Here is a 22148-nt window from a genome sequence, read left to right as displayed (position 1 = left end):
CATTGTGTCTTGACTGACGGGTGTTGCGTATACAGCAGTCATTTCGATGGCAAAGTAACGTCCGTGCACACTTTATAAATATTTGATATGAAATATAGTCCGTATAAGAATGGTAAAACTGTATATATAATGACTGGAATCGTCATGTGAAACTTAGCCTCATGGTAGCAATAACGTAGTAGCTACGAAAACTTGCGCGAGACACCAAGCTGACAAATTGTTGTTGTGGTTGTTGTCGTCGAATAAGAGCAGCAATAGAGGCGAAAGCGGTAAGCGCAGCAGCAGCAGCGACAAGCGAGAACGATACGGCATTTGGCAGTTGTCCTCTCCGATCGTATTAGTGAGGCGTTAGGCGTCAGAGGCCCCCTCGGTCAAAGCTGCTACGGCTGCGAATCGCGAGTGCGAACGTTCGAGATAGTGTTGTCCACTGATAATAGGCTCAGGCAAACTGTACATATCGATACGCGATACGAATTTGCAAAGAAATCTCCGGCGAACAGATCAGTGATGGACCGCGCTCAAGGAAATGCTGAAGTGCGGTGAAGAGAGGGGATGGGGGGGACACGCAGGGAAGACGGACAGCTGACATCGCCTCGCTCTCTGGCTACAAGAGCAGCACCGCCTCACAACAAAATGCCGCCGCGACATCATCCGCGGCTGCCGGTGTAGCTGTTGCCGTCGTCAAAGACAAAAGCACAGCAGCAGAAGTAAGCGAATCTTACTGCTGCTGCTCCCGAAAAGTTCGTCCGACGATAGTGAATTGTCGTCGAAGGAGCAACAGAACGAAGCAAAAACGAAGAAATCGACCATCGGCGATTGGCTAGCGGCAACAGCTAGCTTCTGTCGAAGCTACTAGTACTGGCGACGCGGCTGCCGGCGGCGGTGGCGGGGGTATTGCAGCGCGAAAAGCCCGAATAACCTCGATAACCAGCCGCAGTCACTCCCGCGGTCGCTGCAGCGGTAAATACTGCCGGCCTATGCTACCGCTATGACCGGTATCGAGCCAACCAAAGGACATAAAATGCTTAGCCCTCTACAAAAAGAAGATACGGCTAGAAGATAGTGAATACGTCACATATACGTACAACCAAATCGATAACGATAAAGAACGGTCGAGACCCGGGTAAAAAAGAAACAACAGCAGCAGCAGCAGCAGCAGCAGCAGCACGGGTAAAGAAGAACTCATGGGTAACAGACACTAGAGGGCAGCAAAACACTAGCGACTCGACGTTAGATGACGGCAAGACGCCGAAAAATCGAAGAGACACAAGCGATCGACGTAATGCCTATGTCAAAAAACTACAGCAAAGAAGGATCACACCAACGCCGGCAGCTGCAGCGACTACCAGATGGACAGAAACAAAAAAATCGCCAACAGTAACCGTGCTAGCAAACTCGGGACAAAGCAGAGGTTCCATATTGGCTTCGTTTTAGCTTGATGGTCCTTCCCTGCGGCCGTCGCAGCGGTCAGAGACCATCAGACAACGAATTAAGCCAATTTTTGACATCGACTTTTCAGATCCGAATTCAATCAGGAAATTCGACAACAGGCTGTTATAACATAACAAGCGCACAATGACGATGACTACAGGAACTGCAGTCGACGTTCAGGGTAAACAGTGAGCTGCCTAATCGATAGCAGCAATCGCGTTAAGGCTGGATACAAATTGGACAACCAACGTCACAACACATAGGTTACTATTGATGGTAATGCCCCGATCAAAGTGGATCCCGTCTAAGTTCCATCGGTATATTGACGATAGACGGTGCGTATATATGGAATGTCTTAAGAAGATGGCCGGCCGGGTTGCTGATGCCAAGTGCATTGCGAAGTCTAAGCTTACCAATGGAATGCTGGATCTAAACTTGGCCGAATGTTGTTGTAGTTCCATACTGTCAAAACAGACGCCCACTGGTTGCCCTTCAAATTGCCTCTAGACAGCCTTTTTCGCTCTGCGCCGACATGTTTTTATTAACCGACCGACTATCTTTGGCTATATTGTATGTAGCAGTACTATGAATAACAGAACCGAACAATTGACAGCTTACCGGGGTGCTGGTCGTATTAGTAGCGTAGCAGCTTTTACAAGAAGCGTACCTAGCTAACACGACGCATTACCCGTCTCGCACATGAAGCTTTCAAAACGTGTTCATCTAATTCAGAATCAAAAATAGCAGGTCAAAGCATCAATCGAAGAAGAACAGAGCTGTCAATCTGAGCAGAAGCCTCAGAGCGGCTAACAAATGAAGACATTCGATCAGAACAGCTTAGAAGGTGGTTTTTCAATGGCGGCGATAATGATGATGACGACGACGACGACGACGACGACTATAATTGTGCCGACGATGCCGTGCGTTGGCGGGTGACCCTGCCATGTACAGGAGAAAGTTGTTAGCACTACCGTTGCCTTAAGTCGCTAGCATCTGTTGCTCATCCGAATTTTCTCCGCGTAATGTTGTAACAGCGGTGAGGGGGATCGCTCCTCGATTCGCGATATCCAGTTCATACCAGATTTTACGTGAAAGACAGAGTTTGGGCTATCGCGATAGCATACACACAAAAGCCCTGTCGCGTACAGCCAATATATTATACACGACGACAATGGAAACGTAACAAACGCTTTCGCCTAGACGTATTACTAGTTTCTTTTTTACAATGTATCATACCACGCCACAACCCTCTCTATTCCCTTCGGCCGTCGGGGGGTGTTCTTGCTGTTGTGTGTTTGTACAGGTAGTCTGAAAACGCGATGGATACGATGAAGCTAGATAGATCGGTCGTCAGCGTGTGATACAATGGTCCTGTAAGTTGAGTGCATACACTATTGCATAAATTGGTGCATCGAAATTTCCGACAAAGTCTTTTTTTGGGTATATCATATATAGATCAGCTGATTCTACAGGTACCGTATGCCCACATACTATTTTCGTATGCGAGCTTCCTGTTTGACTGTCATGTGTTTGTCAATATTTGTACAAAGCGTTCATTAAACTTTCTAGTGGGAAAGCAGCCATGGGAAGAGTCAAAAAAGTTTGCATGTATAGGATAAAACTTCTATAAAATACGGTAACGTGAAGGAAAATTTGAAGAATTTTACGCTTCCTAGTATGAGGCGTCCTTGACAGACAGTACCTATTTGGAAAAAAACAAAAGAAGACATAGTTAAATGCACAAATGACCGTTAGACGAATTCTGAGTTTGTTGATATCACATGCACTTTTAGTATTAAATCGTGTACATATACATGACAGCCATATGTTAAAATGTTCGTGCCTAAGTGAGAGGTCAACATTTTGAGTGCAAATTTAGTCCTAAACTCAATAAACGTTCCTAGCACGCACGTTTGCACGCGCGCACATGTCCTCAGAGAGCGCTGTAGAGTGCTGACAATAATAATTGAACTCTAATGTTTAGGACAAATCAGCCATCCTGTTTCGGCTTGTATAGAGTCCCAGACTGTGCAAACGTCTCTTTCCGACATCACACACTCAGCGACGACAACATAACAATAGTCATCGTCACTGCTATGATATCTTCCCCCATTCTACATAAACCGCTATTTATCGGAACAAAATTGAGAGAGGGACAATGAGTGAGCAAGCAAAGCTAGCCATGTTGCTCAATACAGGCGGACCAAGGTGGTGCTCATGTCATCGCGGAAATCAACGGAGAAATGGTATTCGGCCTCTACGACCCACAACAAAATACTGCAGGCCACCCAAATGCCAGACAAGATGTGGTGCGCCTGTCACATTCGCCTTGTTCGACGCTGATAGCCAATGTACACAAAGCGTCGATAAACGAGAGGAGCACAACTACAACAATTGCGGTAGTGTCGGAGATATTTGCGAAGTTGCTAGTGATTCACTGTGGAACTAGTAGGCCAACAGAGAAGGACATTGTTGCCGCTCAATAGGTACGCAAATATTTGCCACATCTGAATCAACACTGCCACTTTGTTGGTTCCTTCTAATTTACTACTGCTAGGCTAGATGATGTGGAGATTCAGCGTTCTCTGGCCATTGACGGCTCATCAGCTGCAACACACGCTTCAGAAGTGCATGTGAAAATCACGATGATGACAATGAACCAGTGAGTAGAATCCACAAGTTACTCCCGACTTCACTCAAAGCTAAAACTTAAGTTCTTTCAAATTGAAGAACGAGCATGGGAAGGAGATGGATCTTGTTGGAGGTAGCGCTGAGCTTGTTAAGCAAGTATACGACAGTCGCGCAGAACACACAGGTTTGTGTGATGATCGTCGATGCTTTTTTCCGTAAATTTTTTTTATATATACCAGGCGATTTTTTAGTTGTAAATGAACGTATGCGGCCATCTAAAATTATTCTATTATGAAGGAAAGGTTGTTTCGTATTTGCGGAAGGTGCGGACAAAAGACTAATTAAAGTTTACTTGTCACTATCTAGCTCTTTGTTAGGCAAGGTAAGCGGTGTCTAGCCTTTAGAAAAAAACTAGGCGCGAACAGCACATTTCGGCGGATGGTGTATCGTTTCGAAGATGGTTTGTCGCTTTTTGGATCGCCTTTCGAAGCCTAGCATCATCAAAACACTAAGCGGAACAAATTTACCTAGATCCCTTGCATTACCCGTCCTCATTCTTCTTATCTGCATGTCTGTCTAGCAATCTATATACTTCTGCCCGTTACTGAAGTGGCTCATCTGGCCTGATCACCTTGTTTCCACAACGCGCTAACCCAGCGGTGTGCAGCTACTTTCGCTCGTCGTATTCATCCCCTGCCCAGCAGTGAATCCGTGATCGCAGTTAACGCTGATGAGGTTCCGTTCCCCTGATAACGTCTAATAAATACCTGGAAAGCCATACTGGACCACTATCAGTAGCTCACTGTTTTCTATGTATCTCGTGAAAAACTGCTGGTATGCTTGAGCTACTGCAAGTTATAGCCTTTCAGTATAATAGGCTCAGCAGCAGATAGCCTGCGAACGTCGTTATCACCAGTGTTATTGATGTGTTTCCATCTATCAGAGCACTGCGAAGGACAAGTGAGGTAATGGGAAGAGACTGAATTAGAACATTAATGGGAACGCTCTGAGAGCTTCAACGGATGAGGTGGCGGTAACGTCGAATTGACCTAGAGCCCCCTCAACAGCAGCAGTAGCCCCGACCTTGTCACTGTACAGCCTAACCTGTTACATCATCTTCTATCACTGCTCTGTCGATCCACCTTAAGAAACTGCAATCGTCGTTGCCACGGTTCGTTGCCCCTGTAGCTACTGCCATTGCGCCCGTGCTCCCAGCTTGCTGTCAGGAGAATCCGCTGCTGTCTGCTACTTACTCTAACGCCAGACCGACATCATCGTCTTTCATCAGTCGCACTATGAACCGAGACAGCAGTAGTTTGGCTGACCCACTGACCGTCCGTTGCCGAACGCGTGTACGCTGGAAAACTGGCAAACACGTGTGTCTAGATCAAGTCTAGTCCTGTTTGGTTTCATGCGAAGCGACATCGGCTCGCGCGCCTACCCATGAAACGGCCTGGCCAGGCCTGAAACCTCCTGTCCAGAACTAGTAGTACGCTTTCATTTGATATATATATGCGTTCGATGGAGGCAAAATATTAGAGCGCAGTGAAAAAAGCGGAGAAAGAGGCTGAGCAGGAACTTCAAAGATGCACGCAATCGTGGTGTAGCTAGCTAGTGAAAGATAGTACCTCGACAGTCTGGTATCCCGGATGAATTTGGCGAGTTCTACGCGAGGCATGGATATGCCCTACTAAGGAGTCATGTTTGGATCACCATCCAGAGCTCGTCAACGTGGTCATCTCATCGTAGTGGTGGTTATGGAGCTGTTACTCTATACGGAACCCAACCCCGCTTTAGACCCATACATCAACATGTACCAGCAAAACACACCCGTAGCCTCCGTGTGTGAGAGAAATACACATGAAGAGCATTCAATTCGATACTGTCATTCATTAAATACGTCAGCGAACAAAATCAGCTACTGGCAATGTGTTGAGTCGGCCACGAAGTGTGATAGCAAGTATTAATGTATAAAAAATACTGCCTATACCCAGTCCAAAAAAATCCTCTTTCCACCCAATAACCGTTGGACGAAACCCAAACAACGACAGCGCTTCACAAAGGTACGCTTAAATAACGTTAGGTTTTATGTCTGCAGCTTTTAGGCGCATAGGCTATTTGTCTTATGTTTAGAAGTCTTGCGACATTTAGAAACATAAACTACAACGGCGTTAGCAATATGAATTAATTCCATAGTAGGAAACAGTAGGTGAAATTCTATTTTTTATAAGGCCTTTTCACCCGATCCAATGCAGACATAACAAGGGTACATTCCGTCCCGCGACTTCGTCCTCTCCCCCGGTTCTTCCTACACTATGTACGTATATATTTCAAAGAGCGCTTCATCGTTTACGCATTATGAGACATATAGTTTTTTCCCAAACCTGTAACTAAACAAAGGCAGGTATTCCAACGAAATCTGCTTGAAGTGTCGTTCTTGACGTTCATCTTTGCTCGACTGGTCGCGACTACAGCTTTACTTTGAAGCCTAGATAATTCACTAGTCATGTTCATAATTTTCTTCCTAATTCGTAAATATATTTTTTTAATAACAATCGTTTTTAACAACAAATGGATTTGTTAGAATAGCCACATGTAAACAGTTTCAACGGAATAAAAATCAGAGCTGGTAGCAAACAGGGTGTTTAGCAAAATATAACAGCCCCATTTTTTTGTTATTATTAGGAGAAAAATTAATCGACTACTGGGACTGATTTGAACGACCCAATAGACAATGGATATTCCCCTATCAAAAATAGCGGTTTATTTTTATGCCAAAGGCATAGGTGTGGCAAAAATGGCTTTATGAACTATTTTGATCAATTTTCAAGCCCATTAAAAATAAACACTCTCGAAAATCATCCGGTAGTTTTTTATGGTAGTCTTCTCGGGAGACGTTCTGTTTTTGGCCATAGCAAGTCGTTGTTTTTTCTAGGAGACCTTCGAGCGCCAAGAATGGCGGATGAACGCGTGCCTACGGCGGCCAACAGCCAGCCGAAGCGTACCCGAGGCTGAATGCATTACCATCCAATGTACCTGATATAATATCCCCATCTGCGTGATAGTATCAAAGCATGGCTGTCTGTCTGCAAATACACGTGAACGTAGTATATTGCTGTAGCTCTGGCAGTTGCATCGCCATATTGGCCAGTAACATGTCGAGCGCTTAAGCAATTTCCATAATTGTCGTTGTTGTCGCTCGTGTAATATGCGCGACACCGTCCGACAGAATCCACTAGTGGTACCGCCATCAAGTCTCTCTCTGTGAGTGTCTGTAAGTACGCACGTATATAAGAATGAACGTATGATAGACGTAAACGTCGCGGGTAGCTTAGGGTATATAGCTGTTAGGGCAAGTAGGCAGAAGCCTTGTAATGTTGGTCGTCACTTCGATAGCGTTGGATAAATATAATAAATTATTTAAACCCCGAGAACTAGAATTTCCCTAATCGAGGTAACGGTGACCAGGCGGCCAACACACGCAAAGGCTTTGGCAAATTAAGAACCAAAATAATTGATCGCGACTTTCTAAATGTTCGTAGTACGGTTGTGGAGTACATTATTTATCTACTGTTTCTCTAGGAAGGTTTTGAAGACTCTTTTGTAACTTGATTTTCTCCTCATTCTGTGCTTCCCTCGCCTTGAGAGCGGGTACACGCCGTGCTTCAATGGAGTAGTTTAGCTATTGAAACCCAGAATAGTCCCTCTCTTTTGAAAATACGTTACGTTATCAGTTAGATCACCGCAATGATTGTTTCTAAAAAAAGTTAGGTCTATGTTTAAGGCGTTAGAAAGGTCGAGATCTACGTTTTCTAGTCCTGCCTGCACTGCGGCATGCTCGTATTTCGAGATAACCCGCTTAGTCAAACTTATGTTCCTAATTAAGGTTCTCGTCGTTAGCGGTTTCTAGAGAAAACGAAGCTTTTAGAAAAACCTGACTATAAGGACCACACTCCTCAATGATTGGTACTACCGGCCTTTTTCGCTGTAAAGCGCCCAGTTCACACCAGTCCTATGTATACCCCCATCACGCTTCACAGCACCTATAATGATCTGTTATCTGTAATAGCCTATTCGACTTAGGGTTCTCAATATCTTACGCTCTATATTACAATTCTAATCAATTTATTTTCATCAACTTAATTTCTTCTCTTCCTTCTTTCTTAATAACAGCACCAATAGTTTTCGCGTTTGGAGAACTAATAGCAGATGTATGAGCTGGGACCTAAATAGTAATTAGCTCTAATTTTTTCCCTAATTGGCTTACGCCGCATGCAGTGACTCTGCATAATCATACACACACCCTCATAAATCTACAATGTCATACGCTGGTAGGATTAGTAGGGTACAATTTTCAACCTGATACGTAATAAAAATCGGATCTGTGACAGCCTAACTCCCCATTGAGCCCCGGCTAACAACCGTAACCTTCCACACCATTGGTTTGACCGCACAGGTCTAAGCCTGTCTGTTATTATTACCGCTAAATTAATGTCCTGAGTTTTAGGTCCGGTAGCGGCGTAAAATGTTGCTTCAAAACAATCACTACTATACCGTGCTGTTTTTGTCTCATTTCATATGGGTTTTTCGGCAGTGTAATCCTTTCACTGGAGGGCGTTTACTCTTTTTAGAAGACATTAGAATTCGGCAGGATCTTCGAGTCCGCGGCGTTGCCATGCGTTGGCTACGATAATATGGCAATAACTAGCCTGCGCTCTAGTTAATGGCTGGTATTTTTCGGCAAACAAACCATTGATTCGTCGACATTAACCTAGATGACATAAAGGTGGTTGAGGAAAAATACAGGACAGTCGTTTCCAGGATCGTTGTGATGTTGGCCTTAATGGTCGCTTTGGTGACGATGGTAATATTGGTGATGGTGCTGACGATGGCGGCGATGGTGATGATGCCGCTCGTGAGGACCCCTACCTTTGCCTCTCGTTGTTTGTACTGGGAGGTGGCTACTACAGTACTAGCTACACAGTGGAAGCAACGGCGGTGACGAGAAGCGAGCGATTCAGTGGGTGAATGAGTGAGCTGCCAGGCTAATCTGTAGGATCAACCCACTACATCGCCCGCAGGCTTTGTTAGCTATGGCTTTTAAGGAGTTATTCGCAACGTTGTACGGCTCCTGCCGTCCTCGCGAGCTTTGCGTTACGACAGCCATTGGAATTTTCCTCTCGCTCCTAGCCTGATCCTCTTCATTCCTCTGTCAACGTGCCGATAGTACTGCTTGCTCATCCATCTTTTCAATGGGATGTCGTCCTACCACATTGCTTTTCCGCTCGTCCACTGCCTAGATCCCGAGGCTAGCAGCCTTTGCGCGCCGATTCGCTCACGCTCGCTCACTTGCTAGCTCAAACGCCCCTGCCTACCAACAACTCGCAAAACTCCTATCACAATCGACAGGAGACGGCGGCTAAATCCTCGTATAAACACACTTAGCAGCCAATGTATGCAGGCGGACGCGCAAGCAAAACCACAGTCACGCCGCAATGACAACAGACACACAGAGAGAGGGTCTGCGGTCTGTGTCTATTCCCCACTCGTTATCGTCCCTTTTTCTCATATTGGGATCTTTCGTACGTTTGCGCTCCGCAAACCACAAGGCGAGTTTGGATGTTGCCTATCGCTTCGACTTCTACACGGATGGAGGCTGCCATGCCGGAGAGAGGTGGCCGCCACACAAAAGCCGACCCGCCTCCCGTATCCGCGGCCTCTCATAGGGTTTGTTCATGCGCGACTTTTCGCAGTTGGTTCCCGCCATACTCGTCACCGTTACAGCCTCGGCTTAAATAGGGACTGGAATATACCTCAATGATACCGCCACCACTAGTGATCTTGCAGGGAAATCTTTGCTTGTGCTAGTACGAAACCAGAACCCACAAGCCAAAAGAACAAAGAAGCACCTTGGATAGACTCACTTGTTGGAGAATTCTCCTCTCATTAGCATACAGGAATATCATTAGGATTGACTAGACCGCCACCCAGCGATGCACATCATAAGCATAACTCAATAGAGACGCACTGACAGCTTTATTAGGTTGCAAGTATACGAATCGCCGGATCAAATAATCGCCAAGAGAAGCTGCTAGATCGTAACTGCAAATAGCAAATAAACAAAGGCATGGTCAATATTTTATACTGGTATAGCTTTTTTTTCTTCTCGTAAACTCTAGGACAATGATTTGGATTTGCATTAATCGACCAATGAATTTTATAGAACGAGCTTTATATATGCGCTTCGTGTGGTTCTTGTAAAAGTCTACCGTCAAGCTTTTTCTATTACTCATCGAGGATTAGTATTTAGTGAGCGCTGCCGTCGTATCGTTGACCGTAACTCAATCGTTGTTGTTTAAAGATCTAATCAACACGTAATAAGCATGTACATGGGGGTCATGGGATGGCATTGACGCGGAAACAACGAAGAATATCAGTTTAGTAGTTGGTAGTCAGCTGCAGGGCATACTACCAGTTATGATAGAAACAACAGCCCGGGCACTAGTAGCAGAGTGCTGAGCTTTGTGGATATACGAATCAGGCCAACATAAAAGGAACAAGGATTGACCCCCCCCCCGCTCCCCAAAGGACCAGGCTAGTAGGCTCGGACACTGCCGACACCGACATCGGTTTCTCTGTCGTCTCCACGCCACAGAAGGGCGCTCATCCGACGGAGCGTCAGGGGTGACGATGGCACCACGCCCAAACAGACGCCACTCGCTCGAAGTTGCTCATCCAGCTCCCGATGTCCTGATGACTAAGCAGGAGCTTCGATGGACAACAACAGCGCCCGCTGCTGTAGCTCGAACAACAGCAGCAGCCGTTTGGCCATTCGTAGCAACACCGCTTGGCCCTACGAATATCCAGAACACAGATATGAGACCTGCCTGCGGTGCCTGGACTAGATACGCTCATCTTCATGCAGTGTTTGCCGGCTGAGGACAGCCGGTTGAGGGCCTGGCTCGACCGGGAGCGTTCGCATTATCGCCATTGTATGATAGATAAATCGTAGTTAGCTGCTAATGTCATAGGACGACAGCCCCCGGTCCTGTGGTAGTCCTTGTTCTATGGAAGGAGTGAGAGGGTAGAGGTGAACGCCAATTGGGAATGAGACTATCAACTTAGCGTTACCCTGCATGCTCATGATGCTGATGGGGACGATGATGCAGTTTCTCGTCATACGATGTTCTGTCGGTGTGGCTCTGCCTTTCCACTTACAGCGGCATGAGGATGACATAGAATAGAAGCCTCATTCTAACAACTGACCATCGGACAAACTTGAAGGGCCCTGGCTTTCGTTGGGAAGCGTTTCTGGGGGATGTTGAACAAGTTTTCTATGAGGGAATGTTTGAGGCAGGTAAATATGATCACGTATTAACTAGATGAGAGCCCCAAATGATGAGCACGTCGCTCGCTGCCGGCGATGAGAAACAGGGGGAGTAACAGCGAGAGGGACAAGAGAGAGAGAGAAAGCAAGTGACGGAAAAAGATTGCTTCCTTTTCGCCATAAGGATGAATGAATGTCTACTCTGGCTTACCACCTCGGCTGAGCAAAGTCCACATTTTATGAGGAAGAACAGGATTGAGCACAATGAACGGCATGGCTCTGGCTTCGTTTGCAGTAGCTGTTGTCCTGTGGACTTCGTTATATTATACTATGACATAGAGTCGAGTCACAAGAGCCGATGCTGCGGTTGTCCGTCCAACACAACGGCGGCCCTGAACGATGAATTCTAAGAGATAGCACTGAGTGGGTGGAAAGTAAAGCAGTGCCCATGTCTGGGCGAGTCTGACTCTGTCTGCTAGCTTGTGAAACCCAGTCTGTATGCTTTCGGGTGCTTTCCACAACCAAAGGGAGCAGATACTGACACACAATTGATTTAGGATCTAGTTACAGCCCGCCCAGTGGCCGCGCTCCTCCTTTAATGCAGAAGCGTCCCAACGCATTCCCATCAGCGTGATCATCGTCATCACATCAGTGTAGTGTACACTGGCCATATAAGCAGACAATCAGGACGAAAGAAGACGGCCCATCTAGAGTAATCACAGTGAAAACGACGCTGAGCTTGTACAAAGATGCTCGAGTTAATCGAAGTGGAGCTGCTGTGGATCCATCTATGCTGCTATTGAGCAGACCGCTAAGTTATGTTTTCTCTCCGTTTTCGCGAGCATTACGGTACGTCTAAAGTAAGCGTTGAAATTAAACCTATAACAGGCCCGCGAAAACGCGGAAGAAACACGGACCACATCTGATGACTTGATGATATTTAATTTGTCCTAGCCATAATGGATAACAAGAGCTAGGCTCTCCAAGCTGAAACATTTAGAGCACATAGAAGCCTCGACGAAACGGTCGTTAACTCGACTTAATTATTATATTTCGGTATAGAATGCAGCTAAACAAAATATCACCGTACACTATAGTAACAATAACTAGATTTGTATAGGTGTGCCTTTCGACGTAGTTCTGGTAGACCATTGGAAGGTTTATAGGTAAAGTCCTGAATAGAGTATCTGTTGTTTACGAACTCCAAAAATAGATGGATGCATGTACTAAAGCAATTCCATGAGCAGTCAAAGGGATAAATAAAAACGAACCACAGATTCCGTCTGTTTCGTCACTCTAATCTTTATTAATATTATACTAGTTTAACTGTTATACGTTGATTGTAAGGCCATTATCCGTACACCCACTTTCTGAAATTTTTAGCCTTAGCGTGTAAGGTGGTTACGAAATGCTGTTCGTAGCTTAAGGCATAGATCACACGGGACCTGCTAATGAAATAATAATAAGCTTGGTCCATCTCCGATATATCTTCTGTAGTTTTGCCATGTCGTCATTATGTCGACGCGCAGATGGACATCTAAAAAAATCAGATATTTATGGGCTGCCATTTATTACAAGTTATGTCGCGAATCTCGTATTGGTTTGCATGATTTGTGTACCCAATTGTAAGTCGAGAAGTAAAGACTCCTAATCCTGAAATGCAGTAACGCCATCACATCCAAGGACGGATCACACCGTATTGTTTACATCGCGCTACGGTAAAAACCGTAGAATCGTAATCCTAGTGAAAATTGTCCAGCCTCTGCAACGGACGTAGACCAAGGAGAACATTCAGCTTCATCTTTGTCGAACTACGCTAACAAAAGTGGCCAAATAATATAGCCCAATATTTTCTGCTGTGTGCCAAGTATAATGTCCATTGTATATCGATGAGTGATTGTTTTTATCGGTCAGGAAAAAAAACAATGCGTAGCAAAAGTGCTTACATAGATCTCACTTACACAGATATACTCATGTCTTTTCAGTTCTATATCGAGACAAAATGTACTTCCGTTGTATACAGCTGTTGATGCTTATATATACAAATGGCCATTGCTATCTTTCCGTATCAAACAGTAAATAATGAAAAGAATTTCTTAGTTATTTTGTCGTTACCTCTCTTCCGTCTGTGGATTTGCTTTTTAAAGATTCTACTCCAATCGGCTTAGATTGCTAATATCCATGGGTACTCGCTTAGCAGAGTCCAAATCTACGGACTAAGTCACGTGAGGGTAATTCGTCGCCGCCGATCACCCGACTCGTCTCTAGTTCTACCTTTGCGATAACCTTTCTTACTCACCTCTGCACTTCTTAACACCTCTCCCTTAATCCGAAAATCTGTCAAGTTATCCTCCCTTTCCATTCCTCTCTATTAGCTGCGGCAGCAGTTGCCAATCGGCCCATGCGCCCACTCCGCGGCCGCCTGTTGTCGCTTTCCCGCTCGTCGTTCTGCCTCAATTATTCCACAGTGTCCTTCGGTGCCCCACGCACCGCCTGTATCCTTCCCGCAGTTCCCAGCCCTCTTCCTGCTGTACAGTAATCTATCGTATATATGTGCAAAAGTGTCCCTCACCAACTACTACCCCCCGCCCACCACACCCTCCTTGCGATGTCTGCTCGGTTAGACACAGCAGACTCTTTCCCTGAGTGGATTTCGTAGCGCCATTCCCGCACATTAGCTAGGCCTAGCTAGGACGCCCTGCCTCCTACATCCGCCTGTTCATACTGTTCATTCCTGAAACCTGCTCCATCTGGCCTTCCACCTCCTATAGGCTTACACCTGTCCGCTCCCAGCCAGTTTCACACTCGTTGGTATCGGTCGTGCAGTCGACGAACAGCCGACTTTCCATAGACCTCATATTGTCAGCAGACACGCGCGCTCACACGCCACACAGTCACGGCTTCTTAGGGCACAAACTGCTAAGCGAAAGACCGCTTGCCCCTTCAGCATGCTTTGGTACTTGGCTTCGGCTCGTTCCAACCGCTATTATAGCCGGTACTAGCTACTTGTATCCCGAAAACTCTCGCCCTCTCCCAGGCCGACGGGCGAATCTTCGAGCTGTGCCTTTCGTTGAGTCGTTTGCCGCAAAACCTAAGGTAAGCCTGACGTATAAATCGGAGCAGCATAACTTGCCCACAGAATTCATTGGCTAGATACCATAGCTACTACGGACAAACGCAATCCTGCTACCGCACCGTGCCGCTATACAGCCAACCCCGGCTGCAATGTTAAAGGTACTCTCGCCCCTCTTCTCAAGCGCACTGTGCTCATCACCCCTCGATGGCTCTTTGCCTGTCTTTCCATGCCAGTGGCCATAAAGCTAAGTATATTAGAACATCGACGAGCAGTTCCTCTACAGTAGTACACCCCCGTAAGGCACCACGGCCGTCAAAGGAAAAAGAACCCGTAAACCAACGAAAGCTTTCGGGTTCGGGAAGGGAAGTACTGTGTACCCCACCACGGTAATGTTTCCTATATGTGTACACAGGCACAGGCTTCTAGTCTGCCTGTCTACATCGTAGCTGCCCCCATGTGGACCAAAATCAGACCAGATCCTATTGAACCACACACCATTCTACCCAATGTAAATTATATATGTTTATTATTATATATGTAGTTCACATATATATATATATATGTGAACTAGCTAGAATGTTTCGGAATGCCTAAGATAAGACGAAGAAGGAAAAATCTCACTAAGGTACACAGACGAAAAATTTCACAACTAAGCGTTGTCCCTTTCAACTTACAGGGCAAATGAACCATATTATTTCCCCTAATATAATGCAACTATAATTTCATTGTCTAATACTGCTTTATAAAATGAACGTCAAAAGCGAGCATACGCTCAATGGTGTATATTGCTAATATCATTGTTTCCTGAACTCGATTAACCACTTATTACCTATAAGAACATGTACATACATAATCATATCCGTAGTTCGGACCACTTATGTGTACTTATTATTACTTACTCAGTTCGCTCTTTACTGAAGAGTAGACTACCGAGGAGCCGTGCGTGGAGTCATCCGAGTAGTATTGGCTGGCCAGGTCGTTGCTCAAGCTGCTTAGCTGGCTGTTTACTGGAGTGCTGCTACCATTAGGTCCACCGCTACCGCCCCCATTTGGGTTGGCGGTCCCATTGGGCGTTTGGGCACCTCCTGCGCTTTGGGACGCGCCTTTCGCCGGCGACAATGGCAGGGGCGACTGGTCTGGCGTTTCCTGCTTCATTTCGGCACCACCAGTCGTTGCCCCCCCTACAACCCCTACCACCCCCACTAGACCACCAGGTCCGCCGCCGCCGAGACCCGCTCCCAGGCCGATTCCCACGCCCACTCCAACCCCGACCAAACCGCCCACCCCGAGGACGTCGTGGTCCGCCTTGCAGAACAGCTCATCCTCCCGAATCGCGAACTCATCACCTGGACAACAACAGAATAAAGGAAAGAAAAGCAAAGCAGATAGGCAGTTGAGCAACAGCAGAATGGTCATCAGCATCACTGAATTTCAAATTCATCTATCTGTCTATCTAACGCTATTTTCAGTTTGCTTAAATATATGTACCATGGATAATGAAGTGCGTTTCCGATATATCGTAATACTTATCGATCAAATCTTGATACGCGATAGCGTTTTTGCTATAACGATAATTAATTCTAATATGCAACCGAGCGCTAGACAATCCAGCGGGAGATGAGTGAAATTTTTGTGCAGTTTATATGTTTTAGGGGCAAAGTAAATTTCACTATTCTAGACTCACTCACCAGGAATAAGCTGTCGCGAACAAGCGATGCAGCGGAAGCAGTCGATATGGAAGATCTTGCCCCGCGCGCGCATAACGAAGTCGCTACGACTGAAGCCTTGACCGCACTTTGAGCACTTCGCACCGAATAACCTGGAACACGACAACGAGCAAAAAACCGAAGTTTTATTAGTTACAACCATACATTATGACGGTATGTACTGCTTACCTGTATTGATATATATACAGGGTATTCATGATATGTTATTAACTGATCGTGTCACAGGAGATAAAGATGCTCACTGTAGCACACACGAGTCCTCTTGGTGTGTAAGAGAAACCGCAGAATTACCTATTGCCAAACGTATCGTGCCTAGACGTCGTATCGTTATGTTTTTGCTATGGTGAGAAAGGAAGTTGCTCAGCTCGCTAGAGACTCATCCGCGTAATAGCTACAGACATGTACAAACTGATCGACTTCTCATAATCGCTGGAGCTGACAAATGTTTTCTTATTTCTATTTTCACTAGCTAGCTCTATCATAGTCGCTAATCTGCTAGTCGCTGCCTAAAGTTGTCTTTATCTACGTATACGTATCTTCACACGTACACATATGAACTAAAACCACGCTTTTTAGCTGCGACTCTGACGGCCTTAAAATCGGGCGGATTGCGGGTTATTAGCTGAGAAAACGCTATCTAGCTAGCTTCTATTCGAGGAGAATCAGAAGCATGGGATCGCATTGAGAGATCGCAGCAGTCATCCGTGGCCCCTGAAAGCTAGTCCAAGGGCCCTTGAGATAAGTAGCGAATTTCGACGATTACGCAAACATTAAACCACTCGCATGGCGTTCTCTCAAATGCTCCACGGACTGCGGAACACTAAGAGGCTCGAACACAGTGTGACCGGACCGACATCAAATCTTCTTGGAAGTGAACGTTATGTTACTTATATATTAGTGTAAAAAAAAAAGGCAAAAAAAAAAAGCAGGATATGCGTACTAAGAAGTGACTACCTTTAATAATCACTTTCGGCAATTTATTTCGCGTCTCGACGGTTTGTGAGCGCTTGACACTTACAAAAGTCATGGCGTAGCGTCATATCATTGCATGCCCCATATGCCATAGCTCTTGTCTCTTCTTATACTAACGTCTTTTGCGAACCAACAAACGCACACGTTTTACATCTATTGCGAATAATCAACAATCAGTACTTTTTTTGACTACCTATAAAATGCCAAATAACCTGTGGGGGTACTCACTAACTTTTGTGTTTGGTACAGATATACGCAGCGCCTTTCCAATGCGTGTTCATTCAGTGCTTGCTCAAGTATAAATTGCAAAGATAGCAGATAAGAGCTTATCTTTGGTTTCGGCAACACAATATCACACACACGTATTTCTGTGCCCAGCGTCGGCCAATATCATTTCGATGCGTCTCTCCTGTCTGTCTCTTGGGGCGGTATCTGCGCGCATGTGTTTGCAAACGAACCGCAGAGAACCGCGAACCTTGAATGTGCTCGGTACTGACTGACACGTCTGATACTCGATAAGCCGCGGCTATGGTCGTTGTCGTTGTAATTTCTATCAGCGTAGCGTTTCTTCACAGTGGAGCTCAGTTATCTCTGGCAAAAAAGAGACGAAAGGGTCGGCGACGGGGGGAAATGAATTGAATTTACTAATATTGTGTAAATAAATAATGAAATTTGTCTCACCATTTTCTGTGTCGCTGTGGCAATAATAATAAATTTCACTGGCACCACTGCTTCAGCAGGAAAGGGGCAGCGGTAGCTGCCTACTTCAGCCATGCGCTAAAACACGACGGCGAAGGGATCCAGGGAAAGCAGAAACCCGCCGGGCAAGTTCCGTCCGCGTTGTTAGATATTAAATGTCTCTACGTTTATCATCGTCGTTAGAGTTACTTGTCTAGAAGAGATGCACTTGCTATTAAGCCGAGCGTTCGCTAAGAACAGATGGGAAGGAACATCGAGATACAACTGCCCTGCTAACATTGTCCGCAAGTTCGACCAACTCAAGAGTGATAGTAGTCGGTTTTTTTGAAATGGGCGTAGTCCTCTATGATCGTTACGTGCCCCCAACATCGCACTACCGCCAAAGACTTCTAGGCACCTTGTTCAGTATACTGGAGATTGTATTGATTTACTTCGTTTTTCTTTAATCATGTCTGTCCGTCTCTCGTTCGTTTTCGAGTTTAGGCTGAGGCTAACAGGCAGAGAGACGGCAATAAAATACTAATGACAGTAGATGCGGCAAGAGAATTCACCGTAAAGAGTTCATGCAAAATTAACCGTTCAGCGCTGGCTGTTCCTACAGATAGATCTTTTCGCTGGCTCAATCGTCTTCAGCTGCGCTGATCTTAACCATAATATTTAACCTAACTAACAAACCGGACAGCTCAATTCTCGCTGGTCGCCCGGAGTTATCGTTCTATCGGATAAACGCACGCCGTCATTAGCGTCGGTAATCAGTGAGAGGTAGTGGTAGTGTCGCTGATGATTGTGACGCTGACGGCAGTCATTGTCGTAGTACATAGCTCTACAAAGTGAGTGGCCGACGAAGGCAGCGGCGGTGGCGATCTGACGGAGACTCAATGAATACTTTCCGCCATCAGATCACACGGGGACAAAACTACTAAAACATCAGAAAAAGCGAGTCAGGAGCACCCGTCAAATGACGAGAAAAGGGACTATCTAGCATCAACAAAGTCAAATATCTATACAATAAAATAAGCTTTGCTTCACGACCGGCTGAATATAAAATAAGTTGCAATAGCTTTCCTCATTCGTTATTCTAATAACAATGATGATAACATAACATAGTCAGTAAAACACGAAGCAATAAACAGACACTAAATATCACGCTACATTAATCGTATCGATATACACAGAAAAACGATTACCCCAGCCATCTAACCATCCAGTACAACCTGAGCAGTTAACTTCTATAGGTAAAAAAAAAAAAAGTTTTTTTTACTGTCTAAGTAAGAATCGGTCAAGACAAGGTTCGACTGAAGATTCGGCAGCGTCTACATCGATATCGAGGTTTTCGTTTTATCATCGTATCGTTATCTGTTGACGTTGTCACAATAACAACCGACCACGGTCGGGCGGCGACGGTAACGGTTCGGGCTAAATCAGAACCAGATTTAGACTGAAGCCAGCCATTTCTCATATGTTGGGCAGCGAAAATCTGCTTCTCCGAGCATCCGTGTTACTATACAAGGGAATAGCCATACCCCTCTATGTTTATATTTCACTAAGGCACCGCTAATCGAGACGCTCGTGTTTAATTACAGTGAGCAGTACGCAACAAGATTCAAATTCAATACTGACTCAATGAAGTAGTTCTAGCTTTTCTATTGGATGTAGATTTTTATGTATAAATATCTGAAGATAAACACTATTTCAAGTTTAAAATGTGGCAGATTTAGGTCCTATTAAGTCTCACTGCTTAGCCTGCTGAAAACATTTCCTATATGACTCGATTCTACTAGCAGACGCTTCCGCTCACATTCTGCCAGTTCACAGAAACTTACGCTATGTATATGACGTTTACGTGTGTTTGCTCTACTATAATTTTCCACTCGTTTGATAAGCGACCCCAAGCATGAAAACGAAAGTAAAGTGGCGCTGATCGACTGGAATAAAGCGCGACGACTAACTGTGACCGATGACCGAGAGAATGAGATGATACGGGGCGGAGAATAAAACTTGCTCCTACCCACTTCCGGTGCTACTTCCGGAAGGAGCCGACCTTGCCCATCGAAGCTTGTCGCCGAGGGTTGACACACCCCCACCCCTATCATCACCATCATCATATTGACTCGCATCTTTTAACTTTTCTCTTCGGTCACTGTTCGGTGTTGTGAGTGAACAACTCCTTCGGTGGGGACAAAACCGAGTGGGAAACGAATCGTATCGAATGGGAACTGAGGCCAACGACAGAGAGAAAACCTGCTGTTGCTACTGCTGCAGCTGTAACAACAAGTCTAGAAAGGTCAGGCCGGGAAACGAGTAGAGATTGGGATTGTGTGGGGGGTGTCCTAGAGGGGGTAAAACGGGTTCCCAAATACGATCCTATCATAGCCTGGATCGAGCAGCCGCCAGGGCCGTAACGGAAATACATTTCGTCGGATTTCTTATGCCTCGCCGTCTCACTCAACGACGAGTATACGAGGATGTCTCTGTGAGAGCGTCTTCTGATGGGATCTGAAACGAAGTCAATTTTCCACGAAACACCTTTATGGATTGCTTTTATCTAGAGAATGAATTGTACAACTTAGACCGATTTGAGAAACTTATCGTGCGTGATGATGCTCTTCAACAAGCAGGAAACCAATTGTGTTTCCTATACACATAATTATGATGGCATTAATTCATATCTTTATCGGCTTTTGCTCTAAGTGGGGAGTTTTATCAAGTATCAGGTCAACATGATTTTATACGCTGATAATGAAGGAAAGGCGAACTACAAATGCAAATAGCTAAGCTCGCTTTTCAAATCGTAGAAAAGATAGATTTAAAAATATCCATATAAAATGTTTAAATGCGTATTGTTAGCAAACCATACATTGATGGAAGTTATTAGTACACCTAACAATCATCATGACCTGTAATGAGACAGACGTTTATTCATCCTAATCGTTTAGAGTGTGCTAGTAAAAACATAAACATTTTTCTATGTGGCGCTTTGTTATATTTCTTTTTATGACGCCTATGTACAGTAACGGTCTCTATAGGACGTTTGTTACCGAATTATTGCTCGTCAAGACAGCCATATATATATGTGTGTGTGTGCGTATATGTGTATATTTCTGTCTCTCTATGTATATGTTTGTAGATATGTCCAAACATAAAGTTTGGTCTCAAGATGCCAAAAATCATTTGTCGCCTGCTTGGCCGATTATACGACTCTGAGAAGTCAAGACACGAAAAAGCGACAAGCCTACTTAAAAAGGCCATTGACGGCCTACTCTCTACGTCATCAGTCGCGATATGCAGACGGAGGAAGCGAACCCTGACTAGATTTGACAAAGGCAGTGCCACGAAGCAATGTAACCCAAGCATAGTCGAGAAAGTTTTGGCAATGGTCGCCTTGATCGTGGAAATATCTGAACGAAAACTCCAGCACTGGAGTAGTATCTATATCTATCTTTTATAGGAATTCTACGACAAGCAAAGATACATCGCACATTTAAAGCTGACACGGCTTCACACCGGTATTACACTGTTCTATACGTCTTTGAGACCCTAAATTCTGTGGCGTTTACACGAAACCGGCCAATGCGTACGAAAAGCCTTTTAGTGGGCCTTCTCTAGCCGGATTTATGCGTTGATATTGTCCAAACAGAGCAGATATTGTCGAACAGCGCATCCATATAGAAAAGGGAAAATGCGCCGAGTGCGAAAAAGCATTTAAGAAGCAGGTAATTATCATGTTTTCCAGTCGTGGAAACGACTGAGACGTTTTGGAATCCTGTGCGTTTCACTGACTGTCTTAGTAAGAAAATGGTTTATCTGCGTGCCAGCAACGTTCACACTCGGCTAGAGCTGCTCGAAAGTACGAATCAATCGACTCCAACCTGAAATCAGGCATGGCTTGCTTGATATAGGATCTTCCTTTTAGGATCCGATATAAATGCTAGGACTGCTGTACAGGCATTCCTACAATAACATATATAGAAAACAGACGGATGCGCACTATCCGTAGACAGCCTACTCGAAGCCAATAAATGTACATAAGACCATTCGCCTGAAGCTCTTGTATTGGTCAATTTCGCCATAATTTTCTCTTATCATCTTTTGTAAGCGACACCCTCTTGCTCCCTAAGGCCAGATAAGGAAGAGACGTACCGAAAGCTTGAGATAGGGTCTGTCTAGCACATGCTGTCACAGAGAAAAATACATGGCTTTTGTCACAACACAAGCTTGTTCCATAATACGAAAGAAAAGAAGTGAAAGCTTTTCTATGACCGTAGCAGAAAATGGCTCTTTCCAC

At 45.1% G+C, this 22148-nt stretch overlaps 1 protein-coding gene across 4 annotated transcripts in view; it reads right to left on the bottom strand.

Annotated features, from left to right (window-relative positions):
- The window catches only part of tup (LIM1_Isl and LIM2_Isl domain-containing protein tup), a 93412-nt gene that overhangs the window by 43358 nt on the left and 27906 nt on the right, over positions 1-22148 (bottom strand). For 2 of the 4 annotated variants that reach the window (XM_086969684.1, XM_022838734.2), the window contains exons 3-4: positions 16154-16284; positions 15365-15811 (exon numbers count right to left, since the gene is read on the bottom strand). In XM_086969684.1, the coding sequence (XP_086825810.1) occupies positions 15365-15811; positions 16154-16284 (578 nt within the window). Of the gene's footprint in view, positions 1-15364; positions 15812-16153; positions 16285-16483; positions 16556-17396; positions 17764-22148 lie in introns of those variants that run through there. The other 2 variants (XM_086969685.1, XM_086969686.1) reach the window with 2 other exon arrangements.

Source organism: Varroa jacobsoni, unplaced genomic scaffold (assembly GCF_002532875.2).
Source record: "Varroa jacobsoni isolate VJ856 unplaced genomic scaffold, vjacob_1.0 scaffold_773, whole genome shotgun sequence".
NCBI classification, from domain to species: domain Eukaryota; kingdom Metazoa; phylum Arthropoda; class Arachnida; order Mesostigmata; family Varroidae; genus Varroa; species Varroa jacobsoni.
The sequence above is the reverse complement of the archived record's forward strand: the minus strand, read 5'-3'. Positions and strand labels throughout refer to the sequence as shown.